The 17,848-nt window shown below is 35.2% G+C and overlaps 1 protein-coding gene across 1 annotated transcript; it reads right to left on the reverse strand.

The window, feature by feature from the left end:
* Positions 1-12,601: 12,601 nt before the first annotated feature.
* Positions 12,602-14,891, reverse strand: LOC110683389 (tubulin beta-2 chain-like). Its single transcript, XM_021859747.1, has 3 exons — positions 14,325-14,891; positions 13,929-14,198; positions 12,602-13,511 (listed from the first exon to the last, which is right to left on the reverse strand). Exons 1-3 carry the CDS (start codon positions 14,716-14,718, stop codon positions 12,838-12,840), a joined length of 1,338 nt encoding a protein of 445 aa, XP_021715439.1. The 5' UTR covers positions 14,719-14,891; the 3' UTR covers positions 12,602-12,837.
* Between the last annotated feature and the right edge of the window lie 2,957 nt (positions 14,892-17,848).

The raw sequence follows: 17,848 nt of genomic DNA on the forward strand, positions 1-17,848 counted from the left end.
TTATATTTCTTGCACTATTTCAATTATGTGATTCTTCGTGTATTCTTAGTACTGCAGTGTTAATACATAATACTGGTAAAAACATAAGCAATTAAAGAGAGTCTAATTATAAACATTACACTAAACAAAAAAATTTATGTAAAAAGAAACCTGATATCCAACGAGCAAAAAGCATAGATAAAAATCATCAAAATTCTTCATCAGATCGATCATCATCAGTTCCCAAGAACATAAGTGGCCCTGCAACCTCATCATCATCATCATCATCATCATTTACACCTTGAATATTATCATCCGTACGATCCGATTTGATGTAATCATCATTTCGCTGAATTCTCAATGTATTGTCATTAATTCCCAGCTGGGGTTTATGCTGTAACACATGAGTCTCCATTTGTTGGTGATTGCCTACAAAAGTGCAAGTGAATGATAAAAGATTTGAATCAGAGATCGAATCGCAATCGCACCGTCGTCTCGACAGATCCCAAACATCTTTAACATGCTGTTCAACTTCTTCAAAAACCTCACCAATCAACACTCCATCACACCCATATCTTCCACACTCCAAATTCCAACCTCTCCTGAAATCGATTCCAAAACCCGAATGACAAGGCTTTGGAAAACAAGCCCACGCAACATTTTCGGTTTTCGCTCGTACCACACACATACCTAGCACAATGTATGTTCGAGCAAAGTAGCTTCAGAGCGTTATGGGGTACTTGGTTGCAAATCGCACACAAAGGTTCAGCCGCCGCCATCGATATAAAATGGGTTTTCAAAATTTCAAGAATTCCAAGAAAATTTCAAGAGTTTTAGGAGAGATTACCTTCGATTACACTACAGTTAAAGATTAATTGAATTCGATTGGCTTTCACAGCGGAGGTGTTGGAAGAAGTTTACTAATTGCTTCAATGGAGAACTCGAAATGGAAGAGCGTGGAAGAATGAGAGCAACAGAGGGAAAATGACAGGATAATAGTAGAAAGGGAAAGGGAAAGAAAGTAGGGAGAGAGAGAATATATAAATGATTGAGTGATGAAGGGGAAATAAAAAAACAAAGCTGAGGTGGGAGAAAAGGAAGTCAACATTCAGTGGAATCACCGCCAATAGCATCCCAAGCCGAGGGCAGATTCAGAAGCACACTGTCATACTGTTTAATTCCGCCAAACTTCTCACTTTTAAAGAGCGTAGATAAATAGATGTAGATTTGTATATAAAAAAGATAATTTTAAAAATAATACCTCAAAAATGAATTATAACACCACAGAATTTCAAACTTTAATTATAACACATCCAAAAAAAAAAAAAAAAAAGATTTCACCACTATCTAACGGATTTTTGGATGAAATCCACTAATTAGGTCCACGATGGATACATGATAAATAAAAAGAAAAGGAAAAAACCCCTAAACCATGTCCTAGCCACTAGCCCACCGCCGGCAACCCTATAAGTTGTTATAGTCATGCATTTAGGATAGAATAGAAACTGTTAAACTTATCTATTAAAGTTCGAATATATATCATAATCAAATAGACAATGCCTCTCTTATTCGACATACTCGATGAGTTCTCCAAAAGTTTCGAACCTAGTCACCTAGTGTCTGGTGGTCGTCTAAGAAATTAGTTTAATGTCACCAAGAAGTATAACAATTTTACACTTAAAGTAGTAATTACACGTTGAATTGAACAAGACACAAGATTAGATAAGAAGCATATATATAATGAGTAATTATTTTTAGTTGTGCTGCAAGTAAACTCGAATTCAATTAGTGAAAAAAGTTCTATATATAATGAGCTGCACCATAACATATACTCATATACAATAAACTTAGACATGGCAATCAAACAACATGCTATATGAAATGTATATCCTTAAAGATGTTCATTAGCATCACTCTGTATCAGTAATACAAGCATCATCGTTATCAGTATCACTCAAGACTAGATCAGCAAATACATCTTCCAATTGGTTAAACGACACCACATCCCTAGCAGCAGCAGTAGCAGTAGCCTCAATCTCCCACGAACAATCTTCATTTGCAGTACTATTATCATGCAAGGATATCTTGAACCTTTTCTCCGGATCAGTCTCCAAATCTCTCAGAAACTGATGGTACTCTGAATCATCATTAGTTTTAGTCCTCTGCATTGTTCTTACATCAATAGAAGATGGAAAAGGAGAAATTGTAGCTTTTGATACAGAACCCTGAAAAAAAAATTACTGACCCAGCACTTAAACAACAATAGATAAAGATGCCAAACTTTTCTATGCATCAATATCACAGTTATAAATAGCACACTCAGCAGAAACGAACAATGGCATATACACCAAAACACATGAAATCTGATAGAGCAACAAAGATAGAAACCTAGAATTTACTACAAACGTTTATATGAAAACTATTGGAGAATACCCAACTAAAAATTTCGAAGAGAGTGAGAGATAGCTCAAGTGGTTAGAGCTTCCCTCCCGGCTCCAGGAGATTCTGGGATCGATTCTCAACCCCGCCCTTATGGCTCTCTAAACACCAAAAAAAAACTAAAAATTTCAAAAGTTTTGGAAAAAGAAAGATGGGAAAAACTCCATCACAACTGGCTTTAATGGAGGAAAGAATGGGTATACAAAAATGAAACCACCCTCATTAAATCAACATTATAGATTAGAGAGAACAAGGTACTCAAGAACAACAGTCAAGTAAATAGGGGAACCAGTACCAACACATTGAGCATGCCTTCCATTCTTTAAATTTGATTCCATTATTCTTTCTCCTTCAGATTTTCATAATTGGCTTAAGTTTCTAGATTTTAATTATTAATTTGATACAAACATCAGAAACCATTTGATTCCCAATTCCACCTGCCAAACAAAATCTAATCCAAATCAAACTCCAGCAACATGTACAAATCAATCTTACATTCACTTCCCAAATTACATAGAAGAACAAAAGCTCAAATGTTCAACCAAACAAACAAACAGCAAATTTCAACACTTAAATTAAAAAGAAGATTTGAGTAGTCAAATCTCACAAAATCATACATTCAAGATTTTAATTGAAGTACTCCATAGTCATTAGTCCATATATAGCACTGAAAGAAAAAGAAAAAAAAAATGTACATCAGTTGGGCTACAAGATATGTGAAAGCAGTAAAGAGTGTTCAATTCTTTTTAAAAAAAAAGTTAAGTGTGTTCAAAATTACCACCCCGAACATATACATTTATCCATGATGAAAGCTTCCTTTTCAGCTTACTCGAAGATCAGCAGTGGAATCAACTATCGGTCTCTTTTCAAGGATACTTTCACCATCCCTTATACTAGACGACTCATTTGTAAAATCATCATATTTAGCACTCTCGGCAACAATTGACACTTTATTGCTCCAGCACTACAATTAAACAAATGAAGTACTTCATATTTCTAAGCAAGGTCATGTTTTAAAATCAAAATCTATCTATGGATATTAATTCATTACCACATGATAATCAAACGGACCAACATCAATAAGTTTCTCCCCGTGTGAAGACCAAATCTGAACAACTTCATCGCAATTCTTACGAGTTGCCCGCGTCAAGAAAAACCTGCAGTGAAGGAGAAAAAACAAATTACACACAAAGGTATTGTCAAAGATTAAAGACAGGAATCAGCTAAAGAAAAAGAACCCACCTGCCACTAGCATCCCATTGAAGATCCCAAGCAATGAAGTGTACAAAGGCCAATTGTTGATGTTTAATCACATCATAAAAATACAACTCTCCAGAACCATTTAATGGTCCTTGCATCACCATATAGTTACCATTTGGAGACCAATAGAGAAAATGTGCAATCATATTACTTACCATTTTCATCCTCTGCCTCAAATATTTTTTATCCTCGTTCATAGTATAAAAGGTTACTGTGGTTTTCCCTGTATCATCAGCTCCGCGACTAACTGCAAATTGTTTACCATTACCCTCCCAAGCAAGATCAATGTAATCATGGTGAGGAGAAATGAACCCGGCCTTTCCGGACTTTAGGCTTATAAGAAATATTTTCTTGTAGTTTAACCCTGTGCATATACAGGCAAGATAGTCTCCATCACTTTGCCACAAAAGCTTATGATCATCCACCCGTTCCCAAGAATAACCATACAATTTTTTACCACTGCATATATCAACAATTTTCATCTGCAATTGCAATGTAATTAACATATGCTTAAGGACAACGAACACTTAAAAACATACAAGATGTATGTATATATGTACTTCTACGTATGATCTTACATAGGAGTCACCAAAGAGTGATGTACTGATGCTGAAGGTGACCAACCAAACTCGCGTACTTGTTTGAACATCAAATGTTTAACACGAGAGAATGTTTTGGTTTCATAAATAGTCACCATACGATTGGATCCTACTAGGGTGGCAAAATAGTTATCATTGTATTCCCATCTACACAAGCATGAGGCAGGAATATTCAATCATTACAAAAATAACTGATACGACAAAATAAACTAGCATCGAAATTGACTCACTTAATGTAATCTAGAGGTTGAGCTGAACAAAATTCCTGAGAAAATTCATTGCCAAATCTTTTTATGATCTTTCCAGTCTTGGCCTCCCAAACTTGTAGCTTCATATCCTATTATGATTCCATAACAAACACGTGCTATCGATATCAGATCAATGTCACCTAATGTAAAAGGAAACACATATATAGAATTTCGAAAGCAACATTACTACTAACTTGTTGGGTATGTGACAACCAGTACATGACAGTTAAATAATTTTCCTTAGCCGAAAATTCAACTGCAGACAGCTGCAAAAAAATTTTGAACAAAATAATTTAACATGACTCAACTTTGAAATACACCCGACTCAAATTGAATCGAAAGAAAAACAAAAAAAAACCTGTCCATCCACAGAAAACTTAAATTCCTGGAAAGAAGGTTGAGTATGCAAGACGAACAAGTGATTCCCTTTGACACAGAGCAACGACGATCCAGAGGGAGACCACCGCATACCGCAAATATCCTTCATCAGCTACAAATGCAAAGAAACAAGATTAGGGGTTTTTAACCAAAACTCAACCAACTAATTCCCTAAAATTAAAGATGTAATTACATACGTTGAAAGTGTGATTGTACATGGGCAAAAAAGCTTCAGAATGATCATCGTACGTAAAGATGGAGATAGAATGATTATGCAAAATTGAAAAGTATCGCTGCCTCATTCTCGAACTGCTGGTAATGGAGGAACGACGACGGTAAACCTCAGGATTCCACTGAAACGGCCAACCGTATGGAACAACCGGCTCCATTTTTAATTCGACGATAGATTAATTTCCTTTTAGAAACCTAAATCACAAATATCGAACCTTCTTCCTTCAATCTCTTCTCTACTTGACAACAATTATAATTAGTCCCAATTAATTAATAAAACAAAATTGCCTGATCGTAGTTTGTTTTAATGAAAATAAATTATAATGTGGTTCATTTGTTATGGGAATATGTTGAAACCCCATTGTAGCCCACTTGTGATAGTCCCACATTGATGAATTTTGTCAACAAACAAGGCTTTGGAGCTTTCATACTAAAATCAATTGACAATAGTACGAGTAACTAGTGGAACCACCTCTACTCTTTCTCCAATATAGGACACTCACAAGAGGTCTAGGGTTTCAACACTCCGTGCCCATGGAATTTCAAAACTTTTCGACGCCGGACCCCATAACCTCAAAAATTCCTCAAAAGCGTGGATAATAGCCTTCAATTTTGGAATTTTTTTTGACCTTTTTTTGCCCGAAAATAAAAATTTCCGAGATGTTTACCAATGGTCCCTAATACCCTCCCGGAGTAATATTAGGTGGGTGGAACCATCCAATTTGCCTTAAAACGGTCAATTTATCAATTCGCAACTTGCACCGATTTTGTGAACTCAAGCCTACCACGAACATTTATAACATCATTTAGTGGTCATATATGGTTCCAAACGGCATTATATGACCCTAATATGTATCCCCTAGGGTCTCAACTCTTTTCGCCACCGGGGCCTGTAACCTCAAAAATTTCTCAAAAAGCGTAGATAATAGCCTTTAATTTTGGAATTTTTTTGACTTTTTTCTTTCGAAAATAAAAATTGCCAAGATGTTTACCATGGTCCCTGAGTCCAATTGGGTGGGTGAAATCATCCAATTTGCCTTAAAACGGTCAATTTACCAATTCGAAACCTACACCGATTTTGTGAACTCAAGCCTACCATGGACATTTATGACATTATTTGATGGTCATATATGGTTCCAAACGACATTATATGACCCTAAGATGTATTCCCTAGATTGTCAACACTTTTCGCCAACGGGCCCCGTAACCTCAAAAATTTCTCAAAAAGCGTGGATAATAGCCTTCAATTTTGGAATTTTTTGACCTTTTTTTGCCCGAAAATAAAAATTGCCGAGATGTTTACCATGGTCCCTAACACCCTCCGGGAGTAAAATTAGGTGGGTGGAACCATCCAATTTGCCTTAAAACGATCAATTTATCAATTCGCAACTTGAACCGATTTTGTGAACTCAAGCCTACCACGGACATTTATGACATCATTTAGTGGTCATATATGGTTCCAAACGGCATTATATGACCCTAAGATGTATCCTTTAGTGCCTCAATACTTTTCGCAACCCCGCGCCGTAACTTCAAAAATTCCTCAAAAAGCATGGATAATAGCCTTCAATTTTGGAATTTTTTCAACTTTTTTCTTACGAAAATAAAAATTGCCGAGATGTTTACCATGGTCCCTAATACCCCCGGGAAGTTCAATTGGGTGGGTGGAATCATCCAATTTGCCTTGAAATGGTCAATTTACCAATTCGAAACCTACACCGATTTTGTGAATTCAAGCGTACAATGGACATTTATGACATCATTTAATGGTCATATATGGTTCCAAACGACAATATATGACCCTAAGATTTATTCCCTAGATTGTCAACACTTTTTGCCAACGGGCCCCATAACATCAAAAATTCCTCAAAAAGTGTGGATAATAATTTTGGAATTTTTTAACCTTTTTTTGCCCGGAAATAAAAATTGCCGAGATGCTTACCATGGTCCCTAATACCCTCCGGGAGTCTAATTAGGTGGGTGGAACCATCCAATTTGCCTTAAAACGGTCAATTTACCAATTCGCAATTTGCATCGATTTTGTGATCTCAAGCCTACCTCGGACATTTATGACATTATTTAATGGTTAATTATGGTTCCAAACGGCATTATATGACCCTAAGATGTATCCCCTAGGGTCTCAATACTTTTCGCCACCGGCCCCAATAACCTTAAAAATTCCTCAAAAAGCGTGGATAAAAGCGTTCAATTTTGGAATTTTTTGACCTTTTTTCGCCCGGGAATAAAAATTGCCGAGATATTTACTATGATCCGTAATATCCTCCGGGAGTCCAATTGAGTGGGTGGAACCATCCAATTTGCCTTAAAACGATCAATTTACCAATTCGCAACTCTCACTGATTTTGTGAACTCAAGCTTACCATGGACATTTAAGACATCATATAATGGTCATATATGTTTCAAAACGGCATTATATGACCCTAAGATGTATCCCTTAAGGTCTTAACACTTTTCGCCACCGGGCCCCTTAACCTCAAAAATTCCTCAAAAAACGTGGATAATAGCCTTCAATTTTGATTTTTTGACTTTTTTTCGGCCGGAAATAAAAATTGCCGAGATGTTTACCATAGTCCCTAATACCCTCCGGGAGTCCAATTAGGTGGGTGGAAATATCCAATTTGTCTTAAAACGATCAGTTTACCAATCCGCAACTTGCGCGACAAAAATTGCGTAGTGATACATTACATTTATGACATCATTTAATTATTATATATGATTTCAAATGGAATCATATGACCCCGAGATAAATCCATTAATTAATTTTTCAAGACTTTTCGACACCAGGACTCGTAATTTCCAAATTTTCTCAAAAAGCATACATCTTAGCCTTCAATTTTGGAATATTTTGACTTTTATTTTGTAACACCCCAATAATTCTCCCATTTCCAAACCACTTACTTTAAATAAAAATAGAGGAGAACCATTGGCATGTTACCGCACGTATTAAAACGTTAAGGCTTTATCAAAGTATTGGAGCGGAAATCCAACTTAAATCTTAAAATAATATAATTTAGAAAACCAATAAGTCAAAGCTTACAAATTGGAACCATAAAGACCCTTATTAAAACCAAACCAATATTCAAAATCCCAAAACATAATTAAAATAGTAAAACATAAATAAGTTCAATACAAAGAACGAATACTCTCAATCACACCAATCCCTTGACAATGCGTATGTCAAATCCCCGAACTTCACATCATCAAGCTAATCTTGTGCAATACTGCTCCCCAATAATACAAGTGTAATAATTGGATCATCACAGGGTCATTGAAAGGCGAAAGCCATGACCAAAAGAAAACACACAAAAGCACGCAATCAGCAAATCTGAGTACATACAAGCTACAACGTACCAAGCCTAGCATGCTCAACTAATTAAAGTAAATAAACATACAACACGAATTCATTAATCAAGGCTCCACGTTTAATTAAACAATTCAATCGACTCAACATACTTGCTAATAAATTCCAAACACTTGACTCTTTATATTTAATTTAATTAATTTAATTTGGAGTAATCAATAAACGAGGTTGTCCAATCCACCAAATCATTTTGGTCCCAAATGACCATTTAAAATAAAATTTTAGCGCGATGCAAGAATGGGCCCGACTCCATTCTCACAAAGTTAGTCTAGCATCCCATCTAACTTTCATTATAAAATAAAATGTAAATACCAAAAGAAAAGAGGACATGTTGATCAAACAAGCCTCGGAAATCCACAGGCTACCACCGTGTACCCCAACCCATAATTGTCAATACTCTAGAAGTGCACGCTTTCTAGAGTTTTATTGCTCATCCATGTTTCACTTTACGTGATTACAATTTTAATTAATAGCCGACTCAGTCAAATAGACCATACATAAAAATCATACATCAATTTACATTTAATCTTATTTAGGACAATGGTGATCACATCAAAAATTGACCTTTAATTTCATTAAAATTCCAAATTATCCAAATTGTTGAACATAGTCAACCCACCTAGCCATTTCGGCTTAATCCACTTTTACTCAACATACTAACAAGTCATGCTTGATTAATAAATAAAATAAATAACAACCTTGTGGAATAATTAATAAATTCATTCCACTTAAACCATTCAATTCCAATCCTTTAATAATCCAAATGAGCTTAACAAACCAATCCAATAAAATTATGCTTGCATCAACATTCCATACAAACAATTAATCCAATATAATTCAACATGTTTGCATCCATAATTCCATACAAACATAATCAATTCACCAAAACATGTCTCATAAACATAAGCACATGAATTAATTAAACGTATAACCAAACAATTTTCATCCAAGTGTTCTCTAATCATGAAACTAAATTCTTTTCTTTGGTACCTAAACATGATACTACATACAACGAAGTAGACATGTACGTACCTCGTATAAACAATCCTTTGTGCCACTTTTAATCACTTAAAAGTCTCTTAAGAAATAATCACTTCCTAGAAAACAAGCAACAACAATAAATTAATACATAACCAAATTTTCAGCAATATAAATTTGATTAAAAGTCCTTAAAAATTCATTAAAAACATGTTTTTATGCTTAATTAATCAATAGAAATACAATAGGAACAAAAGCCCCAAATTAATTGATCATAAGAACCCTAAAATCCCAATTTAAATAAATTGAAACCCTAGGTTTTAAAATTATAAAATCTAAAAATTTATAACACAATTATAATCTGAAATTATTAGTTTAAAACATCAAAGACATGATTTTGATACTAAAAATATAATCTTTATATTACAAAAATCAAAACCCAAAACTAATACATTTATAATTAAACAAGTAGTAAAAACAAAGGAGGAATAAGGGGAAGGATGGCCACGGCAAGTGGTCGGCGGTGGCTGGGAAAACCGCCGGTGGTCGGCGCCGGTTTCCGGCAGGTAGGGCCGCGGACTGAGCAACAACAGTGAGTAGTAACTCACGTAGGAAAGGAGAAAAGGAAAAAAAAAGAAAGAAAAGAAAAAAAAAACAGAAAAAGAAAGGAAAATAAAGAAAAATAAAAGAGAAAGGAAAAATAATACTAACCTTTTTTGTGTGTGAAAAATTTTGGGGATGTATGGGGTATTTACAGGAGAGAGAGTGGTGTAAGGTAAGTAGTAAAATTGGGCCTCAAAAATTAATGGGCCAATTAAGTAAGTAAAGTTGGTTAGGTTTGTTTGTTGGACATAAATTATAGAATGATGGTCCATAAAAATCATATTGTAATAAAAATAATTTTCCACCCAAAATAATTTAAAACTTTTGAAATTAAATTCCGGAAAAATACAAATAAATATTATAAATAAAATATAATTATATTTCATTTATAATATATTTAAAAATACGGGGGATTACATATTTAGCTCGGAAATAAAAATAATCGAAATGTTTACCATGGTCCCTAATCCCCTCTGGGAATCAAATTGACTGGGTGGAACCATCCAATTTTCTTTTAAGCAGACAAATTACCGGTTTACAACATGCACCGATTTCATTAATTCAAACCTAGCACGGTACGAACATTTATTTCAACATATAATGATCATATATGGTTCCAAAAGGCATTATATGATCCGAGATGTATACCCTAACATCTCATTGCTTTCGACACCGAGCTCCAAAACCTTCGAAATTTCTAAAAAAAAGTGGATATTAGCCTTCAATTTTGGAAATTTTTTACTATTTTTCGCCCGAAAATAAAAAAAAATTGGCGAAATGTTTACCATTGTCTCTAATACCCCCTGGGAGTCCAATTGGATGGGTGGAACCATCCAATTCATCTTTAAACGGCCAATTTACTGGTTTACAAATTGCATCGATTTCATTAAATCAAGCCTACCACGAACATTTATGACAACATATAATGATCATATATGCTTCCAAACGACATTATATGGTACCGAAATGTATCTCCTAAAATTTCAAGGCTTTTAGACACCGGGTCGTGAAACCTCCAAAATTTCTCAAAAAGCGTGGATGTTAAGCCTTTAATTTTGGAATTTTTTGATTTTTTTTCACCTGCAAATAAAAATTGCCTAAATGTTTACCATGGTCCCTAATACCCTGTGGGAGTCAAATTGGGTGGGTGGATTCATCCATTCCGTCTTTAAACGGTCAATTTACTTGTTTACAACTTGCGCCGATTTCATTAAATCAAGCCTACCAAGAACATTTATGACAACATATAATGATCATATATGGTTCCAAAAGTCACTATATGACCCAAGATTTATCCCCTAAAATTTCAAGGCTTTTCGATACTGGACCTCGAAACCTTCAAATTTCTGAAAAAGCGTGGATCTTAGCTTTTAATTTTTGAATTTTTTCACTTTTTTCGTCCGGAAATAATAATCGCCGAAATATTTACCATGGTCCCTAATACCCTCAGGGGGTGGGTGGAACCATCCAATTTTAAACGACCAATTTACTGGTTTAATACTTGCACCGATTTCATAAAACCAAGCGTACCACGAACATTTATGACAACATATAATGAACATATATGGTTCCAAACTGAATTATATGACCCCGAGATGTATACCCTAAAATTTCTCAAAAAGCATGGATATTAGCATTTAATTTTCGCTTTTAGTTGGTGGTAAAATAATACTTCCTCCGTGTTTTATTAAGTGTTACAATTTCCATTCCCGACCGTGTTTTTTAAGTGTTACACTTCCTTTTTTTGGCAAAAAGTTACATTAAAATATAATATCTCTCTCATCTCATGGTCCCACCCAATCCCACTACTATTTTTATTATTATATTTTTCCTCTCACATTCATTCCTTTTCAATAAACTATCAATCCCAATATCGTTGTTTTACAATTTTTTAATACTCCAACTACCCCACTAAAATTTTATTTTATTTAACTCAATTAAATTGCCTAAAAATATGTACCGGTCAAACTGTAACATTTAAAAAAAAATACGGAGGGAGTATAAAAATTTAGATTTTGAGCAAAAGTCAAAAGTAGTAGATTTTAGTGGTAAGAACGGTCAAATTTTCCTTAAAAACCCAATGTTGGGATAAATCAAACAAATATCAGGAGTATTATAAAATCCAATTGATTGATCAGCCCTAACAATTCCCTGTCAAAAATTAAAACCTAATTGATTGGAGTGCAAATTATTTTAATTTTCAATATGAATTAAGGTTGTATGACAAGATTTACATGTTCAATTGGAATGAGTCAAACAAACCCTTGTTGTTAAGAGCTTTAATTTCTAATGGCTATTCATGTATACTACATTCTCTTTTTGCAGTTATAACTAAAACTCTCGTGTACGAATTATAATCATCTCGAGTTTTAGATGAAAATGGCAAAGAGAGATTGCACAAGGAATGAGTACAGATCTGAGATTTGTCAATACAATATAAGTCAAGGAAAATAGGGCTAATGGGCTTGTTAAGCTTAAATACAATTACAAAAGAAATCAAGCAATGAAAATTAAAATAATTTGCACTATCACAAAATAAAAAGAAGCCATTGGCAACAAAAACTCAGAACTTGATCAACATTCTTGCAAATTCCTACAATGTCACAAAATACAGCTTAATTGGTGAATTTAAGTCAGTTTTCCTACAACTGGAAGTTGAGGTTACAACCAACTTTGACAAAATATCTTTTTAAACATTTCTTCATAGTTACTTTAAAAAACTACTGGCACAAACTTGTTGTCATTCATACTGTTCCTCTTCTTCCTCATCTTCATATTCATCCTCCTCAGCTGTTGCATCCTGATACTGCTGATACTCTGCAACCAAATCATTCATGTTGCTCTCGGCTTCAGTGAACTCCATTTCGTCCATCCCTTCTCCGGTGTACCAATGCAAGAAAGCCTTCCTCCTAAACATAGCAGTGAACTGCTCACTCACCCTCCTGAACATCTCCTGGATTGATGTCGAGTTACCAATAAATGTCGATGCCATCTTCAAACCGGTGGGTGGGATGTCACAGACAGTGGACTTGACGTTGCTGGGAATCCACTCAACAAAGTAGGAAGAGTTCTTGTTTTGCACGTTAAGCATCTGCTCATCAACTTCCTTTGTGCTCATCTTTCCTCTGAACATTGCAGAGGCTGTCAAGTAACGACCGTGACGTGGGTCTGCTGCACACATCATGTTCTTAGAATCCCACATTTGCTGGGTTAGCTCAGGGACTGTCAAGGAGCGGTACTGCTGCGATCCACGAGATGTGAGGGGAGCAAAACCAACCATGAAGAAATGAAGCCTGGGGAATGGAATTAGATTGACTGCAAGTTTCCTGAGGTCAGAGTTCAATTGACCAGGGAACCTCAGACAGCATGTTACTCCAGACATGGTTGCTGATATCAAATGATTCAAGTCACCAACTGCACAATTCAAACAACCCCAGATCAGAACTCAGTATAATTGCCAGATAAACTTCTTGCCATTAAATACCAAAACCCCAGATTAAAACTCAAAATTAAACCAAAACCCAGATCTTAATTGTTTTCAAATCACAAAACTATACTACTCCACAAAAACCAATTTGAACAGAACACCAGCTTCAGAGAATCTACACAGCAAGCTTAAGCAATAAAATTTTGTTAATTTTTTGCTATCATACTCAAATATAGCTTTCAAATTTTCAAATTCACATGAAATTAAAGAGCTCAAAAATAAGGATCCCAAAAATCACACTGAACATCCAAACATACACAGATTTATGCAATTGTAACATTCAAACACCATAGTATATAAATCGAATACGGTAAATAAAGCAAGAGAGGGTAGCAAAAACATACAGCTAGGAGTAGTGAGCTTCAAAGTCCTGAAGCAGATATCATACAAAGCTTCATTATCAAGAACCATACACTCATCTGCATTCTCAACAAGCTGATGAACAGACAAAGTAGCATTGTAAGGCTCAACCACAGTGTCAGACACCTTTGGTGATGGAAAAACTGAGAAAGTCATCATCATTCGATCTGGGTATTCCTCCCTAATCTTCGAAATCAACAAAGTTCCCATCCCAGATCCAGTACCTCCTCCCAATGAATGACAAACTTGAAACCCTGCAATTCAATTTCATTTCACATCCCACACTCAGATCCAACACCAAAAACAACAACACATATAATAATTTACTTAAAAAAAATGAAAGAAATTGATTTTTTTCAGTGAGGCATTTCGTCGAATACCTTGTAAGCAGTCACAATTCTCAGCTTCTTTGCGAACAACATCAAGAACAGAATCAATCAACTCAGCACCTTCAGTGTAATGACCCTTAGCCCAGTTATTCCCAGCACCAGACTGACCAAACACAAAGTTATCGGGCCGGAAAATCTGACCATACGGGCCGGATCTGATGCTATCCATGGTACCGGGCTCAAGATCCATAAGAACGGCCCGAGGAACGAACCTCCCACAACCCGCTTCGTTGTAGTAGACATTGATACGCTCCAGTTGAAGGTCACTGTCACCATGGTATTTTCCGGTGGTGTCGACGCCATGTTCAGCGCAAACAACTTCCCAGAACTTAGAACCGATTTGGTTACCACATTGACCCCCTTGAATATGAAGGATTTCACGCATTTTCGGTCGATTAAATTGAAATTTTCTCTGTTAAAGAGGAGAGAGAAAATCAATTTTTGGGGGATTTTGAGGAGAGAGAAAATGGAAAAGGGGTGGATTCAAAAATGGAGGAAGAGAGTTTTATAGAGAGAGAGAAGGAAAGAGGGAAAACGGCTACTTTTTTACTGGGAGTAAAATTAGGGTTTTGAATTTGAATTGAAGGGTGCATCAAAATTGAGGAAATTTTGGGTAACGGATTAAAAGCAACGGCTAGGATTTATTTGGGTTTTCTAGTAAAATAAATAAATTGATTAATAAATAAATAAAATTAGATATTTTTGGTTTTTGAATTTGAATGCTTTTGGTGAAGAGTGAAGACAGCTGGTTATTTGCATGCAAGGTATGATGCGACGGCGTTTCTATCACACTGTCTAGCTTCCTTAAATTAGAGTTTTTAAAGCAAGTGGATTTATTTTATTTTATTCCGCATATTTTTTAAAAAATTTGGAGTGTTATGTGTATAAAAAAAAAAATACTTTTGGAGTGTTTGGTTAGAAGGTTTCAAGGAAAGAAAAGGGAATGGAAATATCTCAAATAGCTAGAGTGTGGGCTACACTTAGGGGCTGTTTGGTTCACCCGCGGTAAACGGAATGGAATGAACAAAGGGAATGGAAGAGAATGGAATGAAAATACTCAATATTCTCTATGTTGTTTGTTTTCAAAACCAAGGGAAACAATCCCATCATCCCACCACCACACAACCACCCCACAACCACCACACAACCACCTAATTCATTCACTATCCACCTTTTCTAGCCACCCTCTGTCCACCAAACCACCAGCCGTCGGTCGCCTCACCTTCGCCGCCCTCCGCAGCACCTTCGCCGCCCTCCGCCTCCCCTTCGCCGCCCTCCGCAGCACCTTCGCCACCCTTCTTCGGTCACGCGCAAGGATCTCTTCCCCAAAAATCAACCCAGAAAAAGCCCTACTAACATCCCAAACCCCTAGAAATCCCTCCCTCTCCCCGAAAAACCACCGTCCTAAACCTCCCCCACCCTCGAAACCCTAGCAGCTAGGGTTTCGAGGGTGGGGGAGGGTCGGACGGTGGTTTTTCGGGGAGAGGGAGGGAATTCTAGGGGTTTGGGATGTTTTTGCGTGAGGAGAAGAGAGTTTTACGGGGAGGGGGAGAGGCGGGGAGGCAAAACAAACATCAACAAAGGGAATCGGGCCAGTTGATTCCCATTCTCTTTCCTGATTACCCCCAACCAAACGGCCCCTTATTGGTATGGTGTTAACATTTATAAAAACACCTCATATCGAAATACGAATGTTTAAATACCTACTTATCAAGCTAATAAACATAATATAATGATAAAGATTGCACCTTCTAATCTTTTACTATTAAAAGTATAATTTTCATTATATTTTTTAAAAATGATAATCACTTACCCTTTTGCACTCACTTTTCAAAATGATTTTCATTAATATAAACTTAACCAAAAACCTTATTACTCCCTCCGTTTTTAAATAGTTGTTCCCCTTTTTTTTTAGTCCGTTTTTAAAATAATTGATTTATTTCAGTATTTAGAAATTTTTTACAATATTTACTCCCTCTATCTCTAATTGTTTGCTCTATTTTCCTTTTTAAGGTGTCCCCAAAAGATTGTCCCATACTATTTTTGGCATGTTTCCCTCTTGCACTCTCTCTATCTCTCTCCTCATTGATATTTGTGTCAACCCACGTGCACCATTTTTTGCTCAAAGCCTTAATAAAGTAGATTTATAGTTTGGGTCAAATAATTGGGGACAGAGGAAATAATTTATTTCTCTTAACTAGTGGACCCAGACTATATTCGACCATTTTAAATATGAAACTTATTACACCTCAAAATAAAGGAAATAGAAAAGGCCCTTAGTACTTAAGTTGGATGAGTCATGAGTAGCTAAGTCATTAGATTTGATTTCAAGCCATAGGTTATTTAATATTTGTCCATTCAATATCATTTCAAATATAAGTAAAACATTAAATAAGAGTATAAACCAACACTTTGTACTTCATATTATTTAAATGCCTCGAAAGTCTTTTTTTTTTTTGGAGGAATCATGGGTTCAAGGATCTTTTATGGGTTGTAGCTTCTAATTTTATTCTCTCATAAACAATTCATTTCAACTCTATTAAATTCAGTTTAGCTCCAATTAGTTCAGTCCTTCAACAGTTCAGTTCAACTCAATAAATCAGAACAAATCCTTACTCCATTACGTACAAAATTATCGTCTATACTACTTCTATTTCAAAATAATTACAACGATTACATATTTTGGTTTCGAATTTCACTAAATTAGTAGGTGCTTACTGAATGCTCATGATTTAATGTAAAAAACATATTTAAATCAATTTTTTCAGTTCAAAAACTACTCTGTAATAACATCTACTATGACATTGTACCATGTTCATACAAGTTTTTTTTTTTTTTCCCTAATGAATCTTACCCGCACCGATGTACTCTGTAATAACTAATGAAGTAACATACTATCTGAGAAGATTTTTTTTTTTTTTTTTTTTTTTTACATGACTTTTATGAGAAGATTTAATGATCAAGTATACCCTTATACATTATTCGAATGATCTAATATTATTCCAAAATGTCCCTATCCTACAAACATTTAATTTAACGTAAATGTGGTCTCGTATGTAGGAACAAGGCTACTTGAAAACAACAGGCTTTAGTGAAGACTTGGTAGTTACACTAAGATGGGATCCATCACCTTTCCTTTCCTCTTTATGGTGTTCACTGGTAAATTAGTTGTCAAATATCTTTGAATAACCCATTCCCATGTGCTGTCAAACTTTGTGACATCTATCAATTCTTATTTTATTTTATAATTTAGAATATGCTCTCAAATAAATCCGAGTAGTGAAAACAACCCAAAACCTGTTCTCATCACAATTCTTTCATTTTTGTTTTGTTTTTTTAAAAAAATCGATAATGCTCTCGTGTACTGTACTAAAAACCTCACAATTAAATAAAGACTTATTAACAAAACAAAAATTAATTAATCAAAAATAGTCAAATAATATGACAACAAATAAAGAGTGTATATCGCAAGAAAGCACATGCAATTGGATAAGCCTAATAAAATACCCACAAGG

This window comes from Chenopodium quinoa, unplaced genomic scaffold (genome assembly GCF_001683475.1).
Source record: "Chenopodium quinoa cultivar QQ74 unplaced genomic scaffold, ASM168347v1, whole genome shotgun sequence".
Classification (NCBI taxonomy): Eukaryota; Viridiplantae; Streptophyta; class Magnoliopsida; order Caryophyllales; family Amaranthaceae; genus Chenopodium; species Chenopodium quinoa.